This window comes from Lycium ferocissimum, chromosome 10 (genome assembly GCF_029784015.1).
Source record: "Lycium ferocissimum isolate CSIRO_LF1 chromosome 10, AGI_CSIRO_Lferr_CH_V1, whole genome shotgun sequence".
In the NCBI taxonomy this organism is placed as follows: Eukaryota; Viridiplantae; Streptophyta; class Magnoliopsida; order Solanales; family Solanaceae; genus Lycium; species Lycium ferocissimum.
In genome coordinates, this window is record NC_081351.1 from 67,533,268 (window position 1) to 67,544,013 (window position 10,746).

Sequence of the window (10,746 nt, forward strand, 5' to 3'; positions counted from 1 at the left end):
CTTCAAGTGTTCTTGAGGCTTGGGACGAGTTCTCTCTTTCTAGGGTGTTTTTCGTGTTTGGGTAAGTTGGGGAAATAAACCCCGACCTTAAATATAAGCTAAGAATACAAAATCTAGAAAACTAACCCGAAACCGGCCCGTGCGCTGGGCCTGCATCGCGGGTGCGTCGCGCAGACCTCTGTCAGATCAGAGAGTCCTCTGACGTGTGTTACCCGAGCGACGTGTGTCCATTACACACGCGACGCAGGTGTGCCGCGTGTGACGGCTTATGCGTAGCATTTTTGTAACACGCATAACTTATTGTACTGAGATCCGTTTGGCCTGATCCTTATATGGATGGAAAGGTGTTCAAAGGGCTACAACTTTCATTCAGGAAGCTTTTCCAAATTCTCATTTAATCAAGGGGTTAATGGTCGCTTGAAGTAAGCCCTTTAGCATTTCACTCGAAACATGTTAACCTTCTAGATTCTGTTATACTCTCTTAGTACAAGTCAAACCTTTGCTTGAAGACCTGAGGTGTTACAGATTATGACTTGGTTGAGTAGTTGGTCCGGCTATCGAGGGACTCGGGGGTTCTTTGGACTTTGGATGGAAATCTAGCTTTTGAGGGAATTAGAGCTGACCTCGGTCAATACCGGGTTAAGATGATCTCTTTTGGAAATTCTGAGTGCGCGAGCGAGTTCTTTACATATTTCAGGGCTGGTTGCATATTTCGTTTGTATCCGGGAGGTCTCAGATGAGTTTCGGGGGTCAGATCAAAATTTGGAAATTTCATGATTTTGCTTGTTCTGGTGTTTTCACACCTGCGTGAGTGAGGCCACACCTGTGAAGCCGCACCTGAGCAAGATGGGCCGCAGGTGCGAGATATGGTGAAGTCGTCTTAGGATGCTTCTACGTGAAAGGATCCGCAGGAGCGAGGCTGCATCTGCGAGTTTGAGGCTAGTAAGTGGACCTTGCACCTGCAAGGTTGTTTGGTCCGCTAAAGCGGGCCCGCAGGTGAGAGGAAATTGTCGTTGGTATGGAAATTGTTGGACAGAATCCTGTTTAATTCCTATATTCGAGTTTAGTCACTTTATTCACATATTTAGTGCTTGGGACCTTGGTTTAAGGAGATTTAGAGGTGTTTGCAAGATTCATCAAGTCGGTAAGTTTCTAATCTTACTATTTCCATTATATCATTGATTATTAGGGATTCCATGCTAGAAATCATAATTTTGGATTGGGGAATTGGAGGTTTATGAACCCTAAGTCTAAATAAGTATTTCTTCAATTAATCAAGAAATTAATCATGAAATTGATGTTGGATTTGATTGATTCTTGGTACCTAGACTCCAAAGATAATGGGTAAACTGTTTATGAGTCGAATTTTCCATTTTACCCTTCAGAGCTCGAAATCTTATTTTGGAGTGACGTTTAAGTCTGGAACTAAAGTATAGCATTATAGGTATCATTGGATTCGTATAACTTCCTAGAGTTATAATTTGACCTTGTTGAACCTGATTTTCATACGAAATTACGGTTTTGACTTTTAGGGTTTGGAACGGGGTTTTTGGGTTGACTTTCTAGACTCGAATCTTTTATATGGCAATATGGGTACTGACTGATCGTATTCTTACGTATAATCCATGTTTGAACAGATTGGTATCGTTCGGAGGCTCTACAAAAGGGCAAGGCTTTGTTATGATCATCGGACTCCTATTCAGGCATGTTGAGACTTTTGACCTTAATTAAAGCGTCGTGGTTGGTTTAATTGGACTAATAAGAGGGGATAATGGGGTAACTAAAAGGGGTTCCCGAGACTTGTGAGGTGATGAGCACTTATATCGGGTAACGATGTCATGATATGGGTATTTGCGTAATTTTAATTGTATAGTTCGGTCTGAATGCCATACTTTGGGCATTAGCTGATAGCACATATTGATTTGCGGTTATGATTGGGTTATGAGGTCCCTTATCTACTGCTTCTTTGCTTACTACCTATCTTATCTGTGATTGTATGTTCTTATCACTCCTAAATACTCATTTAAAAGTGGAAAAAAGCTAAAGATTGAGTCTTTATTGCTTAGCTTGATTAATTATATGTTGTGCATGGCATACTCATGCTTTAAATAGTATCTCATGTGGTTTTGAGGATACATGCGTGATGTCCAATGGAAAATGGTTCTGGAAGGAGTGACGATGGTATTTTTAGCCAGATTGGCTAGACACGGTAATGTGAGCCTAAGGGCCGAGTATTGTGATTTGGAACCAACGGGGTTAAGTCTTTGTGATTTGACGTCAAATGTGGGTTGAAACCCGAAGAGAAATTCCGGGTTGGTCTATGGACCTCGCGAGTCTCCCATGGGTCACGATTCATAGTATTTGAACGTGTGTGTGCCAAGTGATGGGAAAAGGCCTTGCATTGAATATCATATTATCTCATTGGTTCCTTGTTTGTTTGACTTACTTGAATTATTGTCTTGTTTACCTTAAATGCTTATTAGATTGCTTGACGGACTTAAGGGCTTAGAAGCTTTATCTAGGCCCGTAATCTGATATTATTGTTTTTGTTATGATTAGTATTGTGGACTAATAGCGATTAAGTGTGAAGTGGTAATCGTAGACCAACCCTCATCTCTATTTTCATTAGGATCGGTCAACGAAGTTGCTGAGAACACGTTGTTTCTCGTACTCACGCTACACTGGCTGCACCCTTTTTGTGTGCAGATTTGATTCCCAGTTCGAGTGGAGCACGTGATCTCACCTTCCATTGAGTAGCTGTCTAGGAGGATCCGGGGTGAGCTACCAGCCGATTTATAGCACCGGATCCCTTTTCCTTTTATTTCCTATCCTTTTATTTCAGACAACGTATTAAAGTACTATTTCAGACTTGTATTGGTATCTTAGAAGTTCTTGTACTGTGATACCAAATTCGGGGATGGTTGTACCTTTATCTCTGTATGTTTATGACTATAAGGCGTATTTAAGACTTGAAATTGACTTGTATGATAATTCCGAATGATTTATCTGTCTTTTTTCGTTAATTTGGGTTATGGATGGCTTACTAACTTGGTGGGAGTTAGTGCGTTCACGGCTTGTTAAATCGGATCGTGACAGTATGAACCTAGTTATCTGGCTTCTCGTGGGCCACTTTTAAAGTACAGTTTGGAGAAGAGGGTCATGCCAAGGAATGAAATCTTGAAGTTTCTCAAAGAAAAACAACTAAGGACGAGGAAGCTAAGTCTTTACACTGTTGCCAACCGTACTGAATTGCAGTTTCTAGAGAAAACGTGTTGCCTTTCAGGGCGAAGATGCCTGAGGGGTATGACTTATACATCAAAACTAGAATAGTAAATCAATTTTTATGTTTGTGAGATTGATTATTTGAATGCTTATCTCTGTCAGGATAGTACTCTTCGGGCTTGCACTGAAAATTCTTTTTCTATTGTCTTTGTTATAGGATAACACTTGAGGTTTCTTTTCCTGCCTTGCCTTGTCCTTGTGACTGGGACTAACATATTCACAGTGTCTTCAGAAAAGCACATTCGTTCAGCTTTGACAAGTATAAGCATGATGTTTCTACATGCAATATGTACTTTGACAATTTTCATAGGAGCCGTAGACCATTGCCTGTTGTCAATATACATTGGTATCAAAGTGAAAATGGGACCCCAACAAGAAAAGAACACTGAATTCTGGAAAAATTGCTTAACTAAACCAATTTTAGTTTTGGTGTGAGCTTTATTTCATTTCTTGACGCCTTAGTCATGTGTAGGGGTGTGCATAATTTGGTGTATATCGAATCCAAATTTGGTATTTCAGTATTTGATATTCAGTATGGTATTTGGTTTAACTTTTTAAAAATTTTGGTGTTTGGTTCGATATTCGGTAACTATATCGAAATTCATACTTACATAGACTATACACATTATATCATAACATACTTATAGAAGAGCTAAATTCTTACTGCCTTACCCATTCTTTTTTCTTTTCTTACTTTCCGACCCATTCTTTTTTTTCCCGTACTTTCCGACCTTCAGAAGTTGTTCTATTCACTCAATCAAAGTTCATTCATAGTTCATCTTGAAGTTGTTCTATTCACTCAATCAAAGTTCATTCATAGTTCATCTTGTCATACTAAAGGGTCCACTCGACAACAAATTTGATAAATGGAGGATTGTGGTGATTTGTGTGCTTTAAATTACGTTCATAGTTCATAGTGCACAGGTCAATCTTGCAAAGCGTGTTTAATTTCTTGTTTACTTTAATTAAGCCTATCCGGAACACGACTCTCTAATAGGGATGTGCTTCATGCGCGACCTGTATCCTCTGTGCTAACAATTTTGGAAACTTTTACTTATGCCAAAAATAACTTAGGAGCAAATATGTGCAGAATAGAAAGACACTAACCTCCCACGTGAAGAACTTTTATAAGTAACAAAGAAACTAGTAGATTAGACATAAAACATTCTAAATAAATCAAAAACTCTTCTTCTGCTTTTGATAAATTAAAAGGTAATCTTTCTCATTCAGCTAGAGAAGAAAATGATAAACCTGATAGTTGACGCGTATCACTTGCAGCTGCAGATGCAAGTGTGCACGAGTGCACATCCCGGAATTCTCCAAATTCCAGTCACATCAATAATTGAAAATATAATATTTCTGGAGAACTACAAATAAAGTGAATGCAATAAACACCAAGTCCAGCAACAAGTAAATATAAGTCATCAAAGCTGTAATCAATTCCAGTGGCTTCCTCATACATAGAAACCATGCGTGGTTTACAGAGCGGATGATTATGATAACAAGATTGCATATCCTAAACGCCTACTCCATATAGGGAAACCACCTTAGCCTCTTTACCCTAAGAGTGGAACCAATGTTCAAGGCCTATGATTTTTACATTAAAAAAAAGGGTCAACATTTGTACCACGGTATATCTGGAAAGTGATTTTCACCCATGATAAGCCCTCAGCAATCGAATATAGCAGTTGTACGGGAAACTCAAAAAATGTCAAAGGAAACAAATAAAGAAAAGTCAAAGATCACCATAAGAGCTTTCAATTTATAAAATTTCAGATGACCTTTCCATAATGAGCATAAACATAATGTCTTGCAAAATACAAATATGTGATAAATCCAAGAGCACTTAGTCCAGAAAGTAGCCAATAAAAGTAATCTAGATGTCCTCTGTTCAAGTTGTTTGAAATCCAACCATCTCTATCACCACCTGTGGTTTTCTCAATAACAAAGATGAGGAAGCTGCTTAGAAAGCTCCCCACACCAAAAATACTAAGATAAAGAGAGAGACCTATGCTTCTGAATTCTCTTGGCACTTGGTCATAGAAGAATTCTTGCAGACCAACCATTGTGAATACTTCAGTAATTCCAAATAAAAGATATTGTGGAACTAACCACCAGATAGTCATTGGAACTGTTGCATTTGGTACATCAACCAATCCATATTCTCGCGCAATTTCTAGGCGCTTCATCTCTACTAGAGCTGCAATTGCCATAGTAAGAACAGACAAAAAGATCCCAGTTCCGACTCTTTGGAGTTTCGTGATACCACATGCAGTTCCGGTAAGAGTTCTCGTGATAGGTACTAGGATCTGCTCATAGATTGGAATGAATATGATAACAGAAAGGTTGATAAAGGACTGAAGGGCAGCAGATGGTATCTTGAAAGATGGTGTAATTGATCTGTCCATTGTGACTCCTTGCTTTGTAAATAAAGTGAACGCTTGAGCAAATACGATCGCATATATCAAACACGAACCCCATACAGGAACCAGCCTGACAAGTCCCTTTTCTTCTTCAGTATCATTGGTGTTGGAAATTTGTCCATCTTCAGCTGAATGATCATCAGGTGAAAGCAAGGCATTGTTCAGACCCCTGTAAACAGTCTATATCAAGTATTGTCCAGTATAATTCTGTTCCCAAAGCCTCATTTTTATAGCAGAAGATAGTTTAATATTCTGGTTAAGATAGTCAACACTTATCTGACTATTCAGCATGACATATAAATAAAGCTTTATAGCTGACAATTCTTACTCAAATTGCTGAGAATTTTGATGACACTGCACTCTTGTTTCTTCTACAGATGTGGCACGCAAATTCCTCACTGTTTTGAGGAAACCCATGCCAATTCTCACAAATGGGCTTTGTTCTACGGATATGCTGCTAAACCTATAAGTCAATGTACCAAGCCAAAAAATGACAAGTGCAAGGCCCATGGCAATGCAAGGAATTCCAAACCCAAGACCCCAATTAAAATTGTCTTGGATGTAGTTCAGAACCGAGACAGTCGCAATATTACCTCCACACATGCCAAAGTACCACCAGTTGAAAAAGGAACTTCTGGCTTTGCATTCTTTGGGATCTAGTGGATCAAATTGGTCAGCTCCAAAAGCCTGAACACAAGGCTTGTGTCCTCCCTGAGCTATTGCCACCAGATACAATGAGAAAAAGAATAGTATAACTTGGAGTTGAGGAGGAGAACATGCATTGCCATTATCAGTAGTTTGGCAGTTAGAAGAGATGAACAAAGGCAAGACAGCCGAAAGTGTCAGTAATCCAAGTCCCTGTTATCATACGAATCAAAAGAAGAAGTAGAAGTTATTGCCATTTCTAAATAGAAGATTGGTCTAACTGAATTTAAAATTCTACTAGCCCGTCTGTACAAATTGTCAACCTTATCCGATACAACATTGAACATAAAAACCTTCTTCTAAATAGAATTCCCAATTATGATCAGCCAATAAATGGCTTCATTCCTTCTATGCCCTGTGGTCTTCCTATTCTTCAGGGAGATGCTCCTCTTCCTCGTCATCAGAGGGAGGAAGATCAAATACCATCAGTTTAAGCTGATGCTTGTGGAGCTGCTTTAGGCTTGGCCTTACTAGCACTGGTGCCTGAAGATCGCGTATATTTTCAACTTAGGAAAGTTTGAGGGAACAAAAAGTATTCAAAAAGGGTGCTGGAGGCCTCAAACTCGTCCAAAGTTGGAGAATGAAAAAAAAAAAAAAAGATTCTCAAGAGGAATGTATCAACAAACTGCCCTTCCATATAGATCTTTGTGGCGTGAAAGGTATCAGCACTATTCCTTTCAACCTAAATGGTTTAAATTTCAACCAATTTGTAGTTGACAGTCAAGGTCGTGTAATTAATACTTGGGCTGATATCATTAACCATGCTAACCTTGGTATTGAATCCACCTATGCTACATTGCTCCCAAAGAAGCTTTTCTTCCACGAAAATAGATCAAAATCTTTTGACATCTTATATTAAGGTTTATAAATTAAAATCATAGAAAAAATTAGAAAGAAAAAATCCAAAACAACGACTATGTGAATGGGTCATATTCCGATGATATAGTGAGGTTCATAGCTCTTCAAGGTACAATCCTGTTGTAATTCTGTTAGGTACAAGGTGCAAATTCAAACATCCATTGAAAGAAGTAATGATTGGTTTCACATTATAATTTTGCAACATCATTTCAAATTCAAAAGACCAAACCTTTGAAACAAAATAGGATAAAGGTTATTGGAGCCTCAAGCAATGAATCTACAGTAATCACTTGAAGTAACACAAAGAACAATATCCCTAAATGATAATATCATCTTATTTAATCCAATACACATGTATATTGCTTTGAGGTTTAGGGGACTATTCTCTGTGGCCCAACACCAAGAACTTTGAAAAACGAGAGATTAACACTCACCAAAATGTAAAGCAGAGAAGCAAAAACAACAGTGCGATAACGGCCAAGGAAGGAGTCAGCCACCAAAGCACCCAAAAGAGGAGTGAGCGCCGCCGTTCCAGACCAAGCATTCACGTTCTCCGCTGCTGCTGCGGTGGACTGCCCCAATGGCCCCGTCAAGTAATTAATTAGGTTAGAATTTATACCATAATATGCAAATCTCTCCGCCATTTCCACGCCTGCCATATACCAATAATAATAATAATAGTAACTGGCACTCTGCCTAAAATGAAAGATGGAATCTATATTATGAAGATTAAAACCAGAAAATGTTCAGAGTTGCCTAAATCTTGTGATGCATGCATTAAGCTTGAAACACATTTTTTCGGATTAATTAGTGTTAAGCTCAAATTGGGGACAGAAGAAATCTAGAACAACACTCAGACTATGATTGCTTATATGTCCTTCCAACAACAAGCCATTTCACTGGGGGCAATAAAATATCAAAACCCAATGTGAGAGATCTTTTTGGTACAGTGATGTCCATATATCACTCTTTCTTGTTCAAGGTCCTCTGGAGCCTTAAATTTATAGTAACAATAACAGAATAATATGAATTAAGGGTGTGTTCAGAATGGAGTTTTCCCATGTTTGGTTGGTCATAAGTTTTTTAAAACATCTTCTCTAGGAAAACAAATTCCTTAAAAATGACTTCCCTCGTGGAAGTAGGGAAAACAAGTTCCACAAGTGGCATTCCACATTGATTGTGTCCTCCCACCCTCCAACGCACCTCATCTTCACCCCCACCCCATACCACCCCTACCCACCCCACCCCCACCTCCCATAGTATTTGTCTACATCATATACAAATGCTTTTAGGATAATATTTTTTGCTTACTTACCGAAAACAAGAAAATAAGTAAGAAACCCACTTATTTTCCAAGAAAACATTTTCCTTCATACCGAACACACCCTAATACTCCGTCTACATAAAATGAAAAAGGGAATGATAGGATGAAGGTTAAAAAGTCAAAACTAGTAAATATTTCAGCCTTGTCTATATCTCACAACGTATGGATTAAGTTTATACTTCATTTTTTTTCACATCAATAGCTGTTAAATTTAAATTGACTGACTGTAGGAATTTCCACAAAAAAGAAAAAGAAAAAGAAAATGCAATACACGATTATGATTGCTTATAACATGCTTAATACCAAGTCAATTCACTTGGGGCTATCAATATGAAACAGCTCACTCCACAACCACAACTAATTCCGTATCAAATTTACGTTAACTGGATTTAACACATTTCTTCTCTTCTTGATAAGCAAAAATGGTTTGAGCTAAGTAGGTCAAATCGGTCACTCCACTAGCACAACTTCTTCCATATCAAAATTATTTTTAACTATGTAAACGGGGTCATAACATATACTCCCTCCGTTGTGTTTGACTTGGTACAAATTTTAAAAAATAAAGTAAGACTTTTGAAATAACAAATCATAGAAATTTGTGTGAAAGGTAAATTTAAGTTGAATTGCTACTGAATATAGTAAGATGTCATTTTTTTTTTTTTTTGAACCGACTAAAAAAAGAGTATTATTTAAATTGGAACGTAGGGAGTAAAAGTTTGACATACATATGATGAGAGAAGCGGATCGCCATCGACCGGATTTTGATCGTTGGACTGGATGGCCATAGTAGTCAACGCACCCTGGAACGACGTCGTTAGAAGGTCTTGAAGCTGCTGCTGCTTCTTCTTCTTCGGAAATGACCATTTTCAGTAGCGCACAATTAGGCTATCGCTGCACGCCAATAATTGAATACTACTTACTGCACGTGTTTGACTTGAGAAACTTACAAAAATGGTCCTTGTATTTTAGGGTAGGTTCAAAATAGTCCCTAAGTATGCATTGAACAATTTTTTTGTTCCATTAAGCTTGTTATAAATTAATATTTTTAGTCTTTGTTAAATATTTAACAATTTATGTTTGTTAGATTTGACTATAAACATCCAGAAAATTTCATTAAATTCTACAACATGCAACACAAGAAACTAACTACACGCTGAAAAGATATAAAAGGAAATCACAAATTATACCTCAAAAAGCTGCACAGACTCTAGAAATAATCAAAATAGCAGAAACAAAAACAAATAAAATTGTACCTATAAATGGAGTTTCCACTAATTTTCTTTTTTCATATCCCGTCAAAAATCTAAAACTGAGTTTGATAAATAGTTGATGAAGACTAAAAATATCTTTTTTTAAAGCAAATTTAAAGAATTAAAACTGCTCGGTGCATACTTAAGAGATTATTTTGAACCTACCCTTTGAGGGATCATTTTTGTTATTTTCTCTGCTTGACTTTATAGACGGTACTGGACAGCACTGACATGCCTCATTGATGGTGTTTGCTACTCCCCTTGCAATTTAATTGTCTGATTTTGATTTGCCACAAAATTTAAAAAAAATAAAGAAGATTTTTGAATTATGTGATCTTACATAAAGGTATAGAGAATGTACCAAAATGTCATTTAATTTTGTGGTTTTAGATATGCCACGTGAAAAGATGTAATTAAAGAGTTGCCAAAAACGAAAAGAGACATTCTTTTTTAAACTGACTAAAAAGAAAAATAAGACAAACAAGTTCAAACGGAACAAGTAAAAGATATTCCCATGTCACTGTCAGTGACGTTAATCTAAGCTGCTTGGACTCTACACGTACCGCACCCGTGTTGACACGATGTGAGTGTGTCTTTGACCCGTCCCCGATCTAGTCAACTGATTTTGGATACTTTGACCAAAATTAACGGAGAAAATTTAGGACATATACAATGATTTTTAAAATCAAATTGAAAGCAAATGTGAAATTGAAGAAATGAAATACCTTGTATATAGAAATATTTATGTCAGTCCTTTTTCTTATATCTCCTTCTAGGATTTCCTTTTGATCAATATTTTCTCCCCGGAATACCTTGTAAGTCTTCCACATAATGTCTCATAATTTAGACATATAACTCTATTTTTAGATATTTAAATTATTTAACCGAATTCCCGCACTCGTAT

The 10,746-nt window shown here is 37.4% G+C and overlaps 1 protein-coding gene across 1 annotated transcript; it reads right to left on the minus strand.

The window, feature by feature from the left end:
• Window positions 1-5,007: 5,007 nt before the first annotated feature.
• LOC132034516 (protein NRT1/ PTR FAMILY 5.10-like) lies at window positions 5,008-9,480 on the minus strand. The gene is made up of 4 exons (XM_059424926.1): window positions 9,318-9,480; window positions 7,703-7,920; window positions 6,034-6,563; window positions 5,008-5,874 (listed from the first exon to the last, which is right to left on the minus strand). Exons 1-4 carry the CDS (start codon window positions 9,454-9,456, stop codon window positions 5,055-5,057), a joined length of 1,707 nt encoding a protein of 568 aa, XP_059280909.1. The 5' UTR covers window positions 9,457-9,480; the 3' UTR covers window positions 5,008-5,054.
• Between the last annotated feature and the right edge of the window lie 1,266 nt (window positions 9,481-10,746).

Excerpts from the sequence above, each read along its gene's own strand:
- LOC132034516 (XM_059424926.1), bottom strand. The coding sequence starts at position 9,456 with ATGGTCATTTCCGAAGAAGAAGAAGCAGCAGCAGCTTCAAGACCTTCT. Across the intron at positions 6,564-7,702 it reads CTTCTCTGCTTTACATTTTG|GGACTTGGATTACTGACACT; the intron begins GTGAGTGTTAAT and ends GTATGATAACAG. Across the intron at positions 5,875-6,033 it reads CAAAATTCTCAGCAATTTGA|GGGTCTGAACAATGCCTTGC; the intron begins GTAAGAATTGTC and ends GACTGTTTACAG.